This window comes from Pelophylax lessonae (genome assembly GCF_965119305.1).
Source record: "Pelophylax lessonae genome assembly, chromosome: 5".
NCBI classification, from domain to species: Eukaryota; Metazoa; Chordata; class Amphibia; order Anura; family Ranidae; genus Pelophylax; species Pelophylax lessonae.
This window is the reverse complement of record NC_138772.1, coordinates 232,104,150-232,118,326: the sequence shown is the minus strand read 5'-3', so window position 1 is coordinate 232,118,326 and position 14,177 is coordinate 232,104,150. Positions and strand designations below refer to the sequence as shown.

The window sequence follows — 14,177 nt, the reverse complement described above, 5'->3', positions numbered from 1 at the left end:
AGGTTACCTTGGAGATATTATACTCGGCGTATAAGACGACCTCTCATTTTTGGGGGATTTTTTTGAGGTTCAAAAGTAGTTTTATACGCCAGAAAATACAGTATGTTATTCTCTTCCACAAGGGGCAGCATTAGTCTGTAAACACTTGCCTTGACCCAGGTCACCTTCCAGTACACATCTGTTTCTTTGATGTTGTAAGTCAGGAAATCAGTAATTTTAATTTGCGCCTCTCCAGGTGGTCTAAGCTGATGCTCCTCAACCCCCCCCCCCCCATACATCACCAGTGTCTTGCTGTTTAGCTGCTGCCCCTTCTTTAACTTTTTGGGGAGTGTTGTATTGCATTTTTATTTATTTCTATTCTTAAAAGTATTTGAACCAATGGAATATATAAGATATAAGGAACCTACAGTATCTCAAGTGCACTGTTGCACTGTATCGTATATTTTGAATTTACTTATTTACTTACTAATTATAATCATAGTTCTGTTATAACAAAAGCGAATTCCCCGTGTTGTAGAACATTGCAAATATGAGTCATCATCTATAGAAACTTGTGTATGTGGATGTGTGCACATAGATGTACAAAGTGGCCTGCTCACATTCAATGTGCTACTAATATATAAAATTATTTTGGGAAAAAAACAGAACATGATTGTATTGTTATTTTATCTGGTAATTGACTTGGTGTACATTTCTTTATAAAGAATATGTGATTTGTGAAATAGATTTTAAATGTAGCCACAACCTAACATAGTCTTTTTTTTTTTTTTTTAAGAACTTTTATTTGGATGAATTTGAAGACCTGATAGATGAGCTTCTGTTCCGACTAAATGCCATATCAGACAGCCTTCATCATTCCCTTCCTGCAAAATCACATAGTTACACTGAAGAGGAGGATGATCACAATAACTTGGATACTTGCTCCAATTTCTCTTTTAAGCAAACAGTCACAGAGGTACAATATAACACGATATATGTGTGTAAAGATTTATGTACTATACAAACATCAACGTACTGACCAAGCAGGCCACTCTAGATCTTTTATAATAAAACCACACAGAGAAGCTTTGAGCTGTGGTGCAACACATTATTTTTTTGGTGTATGCTTACAGTTGTGGTACAGGTTAACATTATAACTGACTGCACCATATATTAGAAGGTGCATTCTGCTCAGTAATTCCAAAACATTGAATACATTTCTGCCATGTAACAGATGATACAATGATACCGCAAGACTCATAATTAAACAATGTAACGCCAACATTCTAGTTGTCCCAGCTTTATTTAAAGAGGTTGTAAACCCATACGAAATTTTTTTATTTTTTTTTCGACCTGAAAGAGAAACACATAATGAGCTAGTATGCAACGCATACTAGCTCATTATGAAATACTTACCTTAGAACGAGCCACCGCCGTGCCGTCCGCTTAGCTGTATGACGGGCGACATGACGCGCGCGGGAGCCGACAGTCATGGCACGGGGCTCTGAAGGAACGGCACCAGCGACCGTTCCTTCAGAGCGAATGCGCCAGTGACGTCACTGGCTGCATGTAAGGTAAATATCTCCTAAACGGTACATGTCTAGGAGATGTTTACAGTACCTATAGGTAAAAGTGTCAGAGGAGGGTTTACTTCCTCTTTAATGTTCAGGTGACCAGAGTGATCTCTCATAATTATCTTTAATTTAGTTGTATGAGGTTTGTTACGTTTTTTATTTTTTATAAAAATACAATTCTCTTTTACATTCACTTGTACAATGAGGGGCCTCATGCTCTCTGGTCATTTTTACAGCTGCTGTTTAGGGGCGTCAGATTTTTTTTTCTTAACTGCCTCTAAACACCCCCTGCATGTTATCCTATGCGTTCATACACAAATAGGATTTTAGCAGCGTTTTTTGCTAAAGCCCCCTCTGCCTATTATGCAATGCATGCTAACACATTATAACTTTGTCTTGAAGGTTAAAAAAAAAATTGCCAGCAGTTTACTACCGCTTTAAACTGAAAAACAAAAATGCATGGTATTGCAGTTTATTAGTTCTTAGATTTGGTGGCTTATTATTTTTTCTTTTTTAGGCTTTTAACCTTTTATTTTTACCTGCTGATTTGGCCAGTATGTCCATTGTTTTTCAACAGCCTTTCACAGACGAAGCTGTTCAGCAAAAGTGAAGTTAGAAGGTTGAGACAAAAAATGTACCACTGACAAATGTGCTTACAATGGTCAGCTTTTGTTAATTTATTTAACCACTTGCCGACCGTCCGCCGCTTATATACTGGCTCGGCTGCGCGAATCGCTGTACCTGTACGGCGAACCACGGGAGCGGTCCTGGGGGCGAGTGCGTGCCGCTCGTGGCACGCTCCCGCCCCCACTAGGCAGCAGGGATGCTGATCCACAGAACCGGCGGCACCAATTGTGGCCTGGACGTTAAACAGGAAAATCTTCCGGAGCTAAAGTGGTTAAAAGTTGTTAGCTGATGTTCAGCTTTAGGTAATTTGTTAGTCAAGTCCATCAAAGTCTGCTAGTGCATCTAATAATACCTTCTTCCCACACTGCCAATGTTGCTGTTCAAAGGTGTTTACCTTGAGAACACCCTAAGGGTACTTTCAAACTATTCAGGTGCAGTCTGGTTTTTGGGTTGCCTGCACCTGTGAAAAATGGACATGTGACTCAAAAATGCACCAAAATCACGGTGCGTTTCAACCGCAATTCTCCTGCAATTTTTCAGGGATTTTCATTAATTTCAATGGGAGGCTGCGTTTTTGGTGTGGTTTTAAAAACCTAACCCAAAGATGCAGTATGCAGGACTTTTTAAAATGCACTGCACCTGTAATGCAGTGGTATGAAAAGTCCCATAGGATTTAATTTTCTTGCAAGTGTGAAAGGGCTCTAAGACAGGAAATGTGTTAGTGGGCAGATCACCGGGTAAAATATAAAGGTGAAAAAAGCCTAAAAAAAAAAAAAGTAATGCAGCCACAACATCTAAGTATGTAATCTGCAATATATTACAATTTCATTTTTGGTTTATTACCTGGGCTGAGGGGGTGATATCTGTTGCATATATTTGTGTGTGTGTGTGTGTATGTGTGTGTATATATATATATATTGTGACAGGAAGTCAGCTAAATCTGGGAATGTAGTCACAGGAAGGAGATACATTTCCACCTGATTGAGAAGTCCATTAATTAATTTAGGGTGTTGGCTACAGAGCTAGCCAGCAGGAAGTTGAAAGGCCTTCACCTGTTCAGAATGAGGGAGTTAAGGCTCTATAATTTGTTCAGAGAAAGTCCTATTGTTTGCTGCCTCCAGAAGCTGTGTCCTGAAGCCATGTGGGCTGGGAGCAGGAGGACAGTCAGCGTGTGCCTCCCGACAGGATGTGTGGGCCTGGGAGAAGACCCCCCGGAGTGATGTGTGCCCGGGACGGTAACCAAGGGTGAATACGTCTCAAAGGTGAGAAGACGAACTGTTGATGTGAAAGAAACAAAAGGACTGTGTTGCCCTGTGAAGCTATTATAAAAGGACTATTGAGTGTCCGCTGTAGGACAAGGAAGTCTGCCCGACGGTAGGTTGGAGACAGACACTTAGGCAGGTTCCAGTTGTGAGAAGGTAGCCGCCCACAGAGGCAAGGATTTATTTTCTGTTTTATTTTATTTTGGATGTTTTGCTGCATACAGCCTGGTGAAGAAAACACCATTTAATAAACCACACTGTTTGTTTGCAAGCACTTGTCGGCTACCTCTCTGGGAAAACGCACCCCCCAAGGGGTCATCCACGCCTACCACCGAGCTAATCCCTCACATATGGTGGAGGTATGCAGTGGGCATAAGCAGAGATCCCTGCAATGGAGTGCATATGTTTGATGAACTTTGTCTGGTGCATGAGATTGCACAATCTATGTGTGCAGGAGAGAAGATCCTGACAGAAAAAAAAAAAAAAAGTGTTTTAAAGAGACAGCGGTCTCAAAATTATTTGATGAACTTTGTTGTGTCTGGTGCAAGTGACTGCACAAACTGTGTGTGCAGGAAAAGAGATCCTGCAAGAGAGAGAAAAACTACATGTGTTGAAGAGACAGTGGTCTGAAAATTGTTTGCTGGACTGTGAAAAATTTGTTTGTGGAGTTATTGAAGATGGGGCGGTCCAAACGCCTGAAAAATGCAAAGATAGATGAAATGAGAGACCGGATTCTATGGATGGAGGGGATGTTGCCGTCTGAACCAGCCCCATCCATGCCTAAAGAGAGTCTACTAAAGAGGAAGGTTGTTGTCCCTAGCAACACTGATGAAACTGCTATGGAGACGCAGTGTGCTCAGATGAAAAGTAAACTCAAAATGGAGGAGATGTTGAAACATCTGATTATATCAAATGCAGCTCAACAGCAAGCAAATGCAGCTCAACAGCAGGCAAATGCGGATTTTCAGCAGAGCTTTGCAGCTCAACAAAAGGCTCATCAAGAGAGCATGGCAGGCTGGAAACAGAGACGCCAGCAGCCAATGGAGGCCATCGGTTTGGAAGAAACCGAGTATGTGTGCAGGGCTGAGTTGGATGCCTTGCAACGGAAAATGGAAGAAAAGGAACAAGCCTTGGAATTGCTTAAAATGGAGCATAGAAACTTGCAGGAAACGAATGAACTACTCAAGTCTCATGTGTCACAGTGGGAAGAATCCACTGCTCTTCTTTTGGTCGAGTTGCAAAAACGCAGAGAGACTATAATGGAGAAAGATACCATCCTCATGGAAAAGGAAAGTGAAATTCAGACTTTGCAGAAGCAAAGTATGGCTGATATGTTGGAGTTGCGTAATCAGCTGGAAAAAAGTCTTCAGTCTTTGGGAGCTACAAAAATAGACCTGCAGGAGTCGCAGGAACAGAATGTTGCTCTGAAAGCGACATTGTCTCTCAGCGACAAAGAGAAAAGTGAAAGAGAGGCTAAATTACTGAGTACTGTGTATGAGCTCACTACTTTGAGCAATGTGGTAGATGAATGGCGTGCGGACTGTGAAAGTTGGAAAGGGGAAGCCCAACGTGTCCAGCAGCAGTTAAAGGAGAAAGAAGCCTGTGTGGCAGAATTACATTCTTATTCCCAGATGCTAGCCAATGAGGTGAAGGCTCTTATGCAGGGAAAAGGAGATTGTGAACATAAGAGGGAAAAAGTAGAGGCACGGCTTCTGGAATCGCAAGTCAAGGTGTCAGAAGGTGACCGATTGTGTGCTAAGCTGTTAGAGAAGGCAAACCGATTGCAGGTTGAGTTGGACAGTGTCACAAATCGGCTTTCTCAAGCAGACAGCAAATCTAGAGAAATTGCGGAAGATTTTTCTATCTTGGAATCGCAGCTGCAAGACACGCAGGAACTCTTACAGGAAGAGAGGTGTCAAAGGCTGAGTTTTAGCACAAAGCTCAAACAAATGGAAGATGAGAAAAATGGCTTCCTGGAACAATTAAAAGAGGAGGCGGAAGCAAAGAAAAACCTATCAGAGCAAGTCGCAACATTGCAAGCTCAGATAGCGGATATGAAAAAACGCATGGAAGAAAGCGTTGGTTCATTACAGTGTGTTGAAGATGTGAAAAAGAAGTTTGATCAGATGCTTGGTGAAGAGAAGACTGTGTCTGCAAAATATGCAGAAGAACGCGACCGCGCAGAAGCGGAGGCGCGTGATAACGAGAGCAAAGCCCTGTTCTTGGCTCGCTCTTTGGAGGAAGCTCTAGAGTGTAAGGCTGAACTAGAAAGAGTTAACCAACAGCTGCGTACAGAAATGGAAGAATTGGTCAGCTCCAAGGATGATGTTGTGAAAAGCGTTCAGGAGCTAGAAAAGTCTAAGCGAGCCTTAGAACAGCAAGTAGAAGAGATGAAGATTCCGTTGCAGGAACTGGAAGAGGAATTCCAGGCAACAGAGGATCTGTCCCAAAGAGGGGATAGTGTGCCTGATGCAGTTTTTAAAAGGATCAGTGTTTTGGGGTCTGTCCTGAGTGAGCCTCAGAAATGTGACGACATGTGGCTTGAATCACCCCTTTGGAATAAACCGTTCCTTCAAAAACTTCAAGCATTGGAAAATGTATCATTAGAGCTTCAGCAAACAAAGGAGCTGAGTAAGAAATGTGGTGATTTCTCAGTTCAGGCTGAAAACCTAGTGGAGAAAACTAAGGCTGTTGGTGAAAACGTGAAGCAAATGAATAAGTGCCTTTCAGGGAGTGTTTCCAAAATGGAACTGGTGAAAGACGGGTGGCAGAAGTTTGATCGTGATCTTGAGATGCATTCCATGTGGAATTCAGATAGAGAAAAAGAACTAGGTGACCTTGAGCGGTCAAATAGTTCAGCAGAAAGTGCATTGAAGAAACCTGTAAAAGAATGTGTTGCAGTTCCATGCTTCTTCACTGATGCAGAGAGGAGGTCTATAATGGATACCACCCAGATCGCTGGGTTCAACTGTGTTGTTGCCTTTGACCCCTATGTTGGTGGAAGGAAAGTTGATGATGTTCTGGTTGGCTACTTCTGTGAAGAGTTTGGCAAGAAATATAAACTGAATATCAAATCAAATAGTAGGCCTTTACTGCGACTCGCTCAGGAGGGCGAAAAGTTTAAGAAGTTGATGAGTGCAAATGCTTCAGATCTGCCTATGAATATGAAATGTTTGAATGATATTGATATCTCTGGGAAAAGGAACAGGGGTCACTTTGAAGAAATGTGTGACAGCCTGTTGTCTCAATTGGAAAATCCTCTACACAGCATCTTAGAGCAAGCAAAGCTCAAGAAGGAAGATCATTCCCTTTTACAACAAAAAGTCAATGATTGTGTACAGATGTATGGAGAGGCAACTCAAGTCGCAGAGGGATGTCAAGAGTCCCTACTTGGAACAAAGCTTAGTGAAGCAAAGGTTCTCAAAGTTTTGTGGAAAACATTTATGGATTGCAGAGAGAGGCGTCTTAAGAATGTTGAAGACATTAAGACTAGCCCAATTGAGTTGCCTATGGATCACGGTCCTCCATGGTGGATTGGACAGACGGTTATGAGGGACAAGCTGTCTGACATTTATGAGAAAGCTGTCAATGAAGATGACAGAAACGAGAAGGAGCAAAATGATGCCAAAAATGCAGTTGAAGAATGTGTATATGAGATGAGAGACAATCTGTGTGGCATTTATGAGAAATCCGTCAATGAAGATGACAAAACAGTTTCATCCGGAAGCTTGAGGATAATAGGAGGCTTATCAGTGAGTCAGCAGTGCCTGACACATGCGTGCCTGGAAATATGTGTCCCAACCCTAGGGTTGAAACAAGAGGGGGGGGTATGTGACAGGAAGTCAGCTAAATCTGGGAATGTAGTCACAGGAAGGAGATACATTTCCACCTGATTGAGAAGTCCATTAATTAATTTAGGGTGTTGGCTACAGAGCTAGCCAGCAGGAAGTTGAAAGGCCTTCACCTGTTCAGAATGAGGGAGTTAAGGCTCTATAATTTGTTCAGAGAAAGTCCTATTGTTTGCTGCCTCCAGAAGCTGTGTCCTGAAGCCATGTGGGCTGGGAGCAGGAGGACAGTCAGCGTGTGCCTCCCGACAGGATGTGTGGGCCTGGGAGAAGACCCCCCGGAGTGATGTGTGCCCGGGACGGTAACCAAGGGTGAATACGTCTCAAAGGTGAGAAGACGAACTGTTGATGTGAAAGAAACAAAAGGACTGTGTTGCCCTGTGAAGCTATTATAAAAGGACTATTGAGTGTCCGCTGTAGGACAAGGAAGTCTGCCCGACGGTAGGTTGGAGACAGACACTTAGGCAGGTTCCAGTTGTGAGAAGGTAGCCGCCCACAGAGGCAAGGATTTATTTTCTGTTTTATTTTATTTTGGATGTTTTGCTGCATACAGCCTGGTGAAGAAAGTACCATTTAATAAACCACACTGTTTGTTTGCAAGCACTTGTCGGCTACCTCTCTGGGAAAACGCACCCCCCAAGGGGTCATCCACGCCTACCACCGAGCTAATCCCTCACAATATATATATATATATATAGATTTATTAGGGATAGACCAACATGGCTTTTTCGGGGCCGATATCAATACCGATATTTTGGTCACAAAGTATTGGTATCGTCCGATATGGGTCAATATTTTGTACATTTAAAGTTTTGAAAAATAAAGACAATTTTTGACACAAATCTGGTACTACTGAACAAGTTAATGTTTGTTTATTAACATTTTTAACATTAAAAACTTGTTCTTCACACCTTACCTGCATAAAAAAACTGATAGGTAAACTGCACAGCTTTCACTTGCAGGTACATCAGTTTCATTTCATGTGAACGAATGAGTCCTAGAAGTGTAGACAACTGTAGACAACTGTGAAAAATAAAGTGCTGGGAAAATAATAACTAAAGGCTTCTCAAAACAAAATGTACTTAAACTGCTGCAGTAGTGCACTCATTGTCTGCGATGATTAAATCTAGTAGCTGCAGTGCAAAAGACAGTGGACTGGACACTAGTACTAATCAGTTTCAATACTCCCAGTTAAGTAGAACAATATTATAGTGCAGAAAGCATAACATTTCAGCATGTTCACCAGTTAAACAGCTTCTGTTTTTTTCATATATTGCTGCCACTTCACTAAAAACACGCTCACTTGGTACCGAGGAAGGAGCAGCAGAAAGGTATCTTGAGCATGAGAAGCAAGTCTTTTGTAGCGTGCCTCATTTTCTTTTCACCACTGAAGAGGATCACCAATTCTGTCAATTACTGGTTCTTTCAAATAGAGATGAAGTTCATCATCCAGGGTCATTATTGCAGATTCAGAAGAATCCTCTGCATGAGGCCCCAATAAAACTCTGAACATGGCATCTATTCAACCACAATGAAGTTTTTCTTTTGTCCGTTGTCTTTTTGGACATTTTTCTCTTTTTGCAGCATCCTGCTCTTCCAGATGGCTGGCCAGCGCCCTGTGGTGGGTGGCTGGCACCCTGTGGTGGGTGGCTGTCTTGCTGGCACCCTGTGGTGGTGGGTGGCTGGCTGTCTGGCACCCTGTGGTGGATGGCTGGCTTGCTGGCATGCTGTGGTGGGTGGCAGGCTGGCTGGCACCCTGTGGTGGTGGGTGGCTGGCACCCTGTGGTGTGTGGCTGGCTTGCTTGCTGACACCCTGTGGAGAGCCAGCCTGCCACAGTACAGTTGGATGTAAAGTGGTTAATAACGGATTTGTCAAAAACTGTGTGTGTGTTTTTATTATTTTTTGACACTTTTTTGGTGAATAGGTACGGGTACTAAATACCCGATACCTATTCACATGGGGGGGCCGGGACCCTTTCCTGACCTGCAGGGCTGCATGTTCGAATAAAGGTCTGTTATGAATTTTGGGTGAAAAAATAAAAATGAAAAATGCCTTCAAATGTAATGCCTGGGAGTCCCATTAGTTTGTCTGCAAAGTGGCCCATCTGTAGCATGTATAAAACCAGCTGCAGAAAAAATTGGATTTTTGTCTTACCGTAAAATCCATTTCTCTGATGTTCATTGACGGACACAGCTCTTCATCTTCTTGACCATAGGGTTATACTGCCCCTACAGGAGCCTCTTCCCGAAGAGGCTCTTGTCCCTATCAACATACAGACAAGGTGCTTTGGGGTGGGGGGGAGCACCCGTGTTCCAAAGCACCCCCCCATGTTGAGGGCACGTGGCCTGGTATGGTTCAGGGGGGGGGGCGTTCGCTAACTTGCCGGGCCGCATGCTCAGATAAGAGTCTGGTATGGCTTTTGGGGGGACCCCATGACGTTTTTTTTTAAATTTTGACTTGGAGGGCCCTACGCCGTTTTTTTTTTTTAGCAGTTTTCTATTGCCAGGCAATGCCTGCACTGTTTTCTTTACATTCATCTATCAGTGGGGAAGCCTGCTTACAGATGATGACTAATGGTTGTTAAGGACACTGGGTGGCCGGCTTCCTGGCCCGCTGCTTAACAACCAGCTATTTTTTCACACAGAATTGGAATCAGGCGATCGTTTTTGAACCGATCTGAATTCTAATCTTTATGAAAAGTTGAAATTCATTAGAAAACTAATAAACAATACAAATTTTAATGGATTGCAACTAAATTCATTGCTATTTCACTCAGTGATTCGGATTCACCCGATCTACAAATAACCCCAAATTTGTCCGAATTTGTTTTCGGACCGTATCGAACTGCACATGTCTACTGATCAGACTGCATTGATGGGCACTGATCAGGCTGTATTGATGGGAACTGGTGACGTGGTCTGGAGGACTGGCGCTAGAATTATTGCTCCTGCTCTGACGTTTGCGACAATAAATCACATGTGTAGTGTGATCACTATTTACATATGTTTGTGGAATGTTCGCATTTGCGCAGGAGGATGGGGGCACTTTACATTTGTTTTTAAATGTATTTTTGATTCTAATAGACCCCAGATTTCTCCTCTACGCTACAATACAACCGATCAGACAAGATTGGTCTGATCGACTTCTTCCTGGCTGGTAACTGGCCAGTAAACAAAGAACCGAAATCGGAAGTGACAAAATTCATGTTGCTTCCGGTTTCTGACTTCACAGAGAGGGAGTCAGTTTCTCTCTCTCGGTTCGCTCTAAAGGATGCTAATGGGCAGAGCAGTCCCAGGCTCCTAATTGGACGGGAGAGCCCGGTAAAGGCAGCGGTGGTCTGTAGAATTGATCAAGTTGCTGTCTAGCCACTTCTACAAAGAGCATCGGCTGCAAATTGTGATAATAACAACATGATGCCTGTAGCTATAGGCATGACCCAGTACAACCACCTAAACCCCAGGACATCATATGATATCCACCCAGGAGGAAGTGCTTAAAATGTAAGAGATTTTAGAGGTAATTCATCTAACGATCGCTCCACATGCCTGTTGTGCCAGATGGCGTTTTTCACTTCGCACACATACATAGTTAGTCAGGTTGAAAAAAGACACAAATTCATCTGGCTCAACCAATAAAAAACAGTAAAGAAAACACAACCATACAATCCCGTATACACAATCCTATACCCGCAGTTGATCCAGAGGAAGGCGAAAAACCCCAGCAAAGCATAATTCAATTTGCTACAGCAGGGAAAAAAATTCCTTCCTGATCCCCCGAGAGGCAATCGGATATTCTCTGTATCAACTTTACCTATAAATATTAGTACCCAGTTATATTATTTACACCAAGAAAATAATCCAGGCTTTTTTTAAGCAATCTAGTGAGCTAGCCAGAACCACCTCTAGAGGGAGTCATCTCTCTCACTTCCTGTTGTGTCTACAAGACAGAAAGCGAGATCTCCCTAGTTTTAACCCTTCCCTAATGTAGCTTCAACTTAAAAAAAGTTTAGACTTTAAATACAATTTGGGCATAGCAGTTAATGTGACTTTCATCAAACATTCACTGGTGGTGAATTAATCACTGTCATTTAAAACACATTTAGTAACTGTTTGGTGAATGTTAGATTTACTGCTTTTGAAACATACCCCTTTAACTTTCACCCCCCCTCCTCCAAAAATAATCAATGTAAAATAGGCAAGGTTTATTGATAGAGCAGGTTAGCTAGTATAGATAAACAAGATTTACATTCATTCAATTCTATTAGTTTGATCATTAATAGTAGAGATCGACCATTTATCGGCAAAGCTGACATATCAAGGGCCAATATGCACTTTTCCTGATATATTGGAATCGCCCCCGGAGGTTACCGATATTTCGGGAAAGTGCTTGTACCCGATTGATGCCTGCAGCTAGAGGCATCACCCCAGAACCGGCGTCCATAGCTGACGGTCGGCTGTCTTGTAATGACAACCAATGCGACTGAGAAGCTGCTCGGTAGAGCTGCACGATTAATCGTATGAAAATCGCGATCTCGATTCACCCCCCTTACGATCTAAACCTGACATATGCTCTTTGCATAGCTGCATAGCTGTGAGGAAGCAGAGAGAACAGCTGGAAAAAAAAAAAAAGCCTCCCGCAAACGCCTATCAGCATTAAGTCTCCCAGTAACCTTTAAACAAAATTATTACATTGTATCTTTTCCTTCCCTCTGCCAGGGAGAAAGGAAGTTTAACCTCTTAAAGACTAGACCTTTTTCTGACACTTGTTGCTTGCAAGTTAAAATCATTTTTTTTTTGCTAGAAAAGTACTTAGAACCCCCAAACATTTTATATATTTTTTTAGCAGAGACCCTACAGAATAAAATGGCGATTGTTGTAATATTTTATGTCACACTGTATTTGTGCAGCAGTCTTTCAAACGCAATTAATAGACTTTAATGAAAAAAAAAAAAAAACGTAACAGTAAAGTTATCCCAATTTTTTTTGTTACACAGAGAATCGTGAGAGAATCGTGATCTTTATTCCAAGCTAAAAAATCGTGATTCTCATTTTGGCCAGAATCGTGCAGCTCTACTGCTCTGCTGTCATTACAAGAAGCGGGAGGGGACGTCCCCCCCCACCCTCACGCCGCCTTCCACGGCTTGCCCAGGTCTCCTGTCCCACTGGGAGACCTGGGCAACCAGCCTGCACTGCCACTGAAGACTTGATCAAAGCCGTATTTGGCTCTTAGTTACATAGTTAGTAAGGCTGAAAAAAGACATCAGTCCATCCAGTTCAACCTATGATGCGTGTGTGTGTTTGCTTTTAACCGTACATTGTATACCCCTGTATGTTGTGGTCTTTAAGGTGTCTATCTAATAGTTTTTTGAAACTATCGATGCTCCCTGCTGATACGACTGCTTGTGGAAGAGAATTCCACATCCTTACTGCTCTTACAGTGAAGAACCCCTTATGCACTTTAAGGTTAAACTGCCTTTCCTCTAGTTTTAGTGAGTGGCCACGTGTCTTATTGTATCTCCTTTCTCTGAATAGTTTGTTCCTTATGCTCGGGTCACCAGTACAGTATTTGTACATTGATATCATATCCCCCCTCAATCGTCTTTTCTCCAGAGAGAATAGGTTCAGTGCTTGTAGTCTTTCCTCATAGCTGATGTCCTCCATTCCCCTAATTATTTTTGTTGCCCTTCTCTGGACTTTCTCCAATTCCAGCACATCCTTCCTGAGGACCGGTGCCCAGAACTGGACAGCATACTCCAGATGTGGCCGGACCAGAGTCTTGTAGAGTGGGAGAATAATCTCTTTATTTCTGGAGTGAATCCCCTTTTTTATACATCCCAGTATTCTGTTGGCTTTGCTTGCGGCGGCTTGGCATTGCATGCCACTGCCAAGCTTGTTGTCTACCAGTACCCCCAAGTCCTTTTCCATCCTAGACTCACCCAGAGGTTCCCCCCCTAGTGAGTAGCTTGCTTTCTGGTTTCTGGCCCCCAAGTGCATTACTTTACATTTTTCAACATTAAACCTCATCTGCCATGTAATTGCCCACCCCGTTATTTTGTTCAGGTCTGCTTGCAAGGTTTCCACATCCTGCATAGAAGATATTGGCATGCCTAGTTTAGTATCATCTGCAAATACTGAGATTGTACTCGATATCCCCTCCTCTAGATCATTTATGAACAAATTAAACAGGATTGGTCCCAGGACAGAACCCTGGGGGACCCCACTTTCCACACCCGCCCAATCCGAGTACTCCCCATTAATCACCACCCTCTGTACTCTCCCCTGGAGCCAGTTCTCTATCCAGGTACTCACCTTATGGTCCATACCTACCTTCCTTAGTTTGTACAGTAATCGTTTGTGGGGAACGGTGTCAAAGGCCTTTGCAAAGTCCAGATACACCACATCCACAGGCTTACCTTTATCTAGGTGGCTGCTCACTTCATCGTAGAAGGTTAATATATTGGTTTGGCAAGAACGATTTTTCATGAATCCATGCTGATTACTACTTATAATACCGTTTTTATTACTAAAGTCTTGTATGTGGTCCCTTAACATCCCCTCCAAAATTTTTCAGACTACAGATGTTAGGCTGACCGGCCTATAGTTACCCGGGATATATCTCGGCCCCTTCTTAAATATTGGTACCACGTTGGCTTTTTTCCAATCAGCTGGCACCATACCCGTCTGTAAACTATCCTTAAAGATCAAGAATAATGGTCTGGCAATCACCTGGCTGAGCTCATTAAGAACCCTCGGGTCTGATCGGGTCTCCATGCAAAAACCCGGAAGTGATGTCATGAGTGATATCACTTCCGGGGGTACTGTCTGGAGCTAGGTTAAAAAAAAAATGACAGCATTCAAAACAGCCAAACTTGGCGTTTTGAATGCTTTTA

General features: G+C 42.8%; 1 protein-coding gene across 1 annotated transcript in view; it reads left to right on the top strand.

The window, feature by feature from the left end:
• PKD1L1 (polycystin 1 like 1, transient receptor potential channel interacting) overlaps positions 1–14,177 on the top strand; it is a gene marked incomplete at its 5' end in the record, with an annotated part of 292,229 nt that overhangs the window by 261,927 nt on the left and 16,125 nt on the right. The window contains one exon of the mRNA XM_082258926.1: positions 776–955. Coding sequence (XP_082115052.1) covers positions 776–955 — 180 coding nt within the window. The remainder of the gene's footprint in view (positions 1–775; positions 956–14,177) is intronic.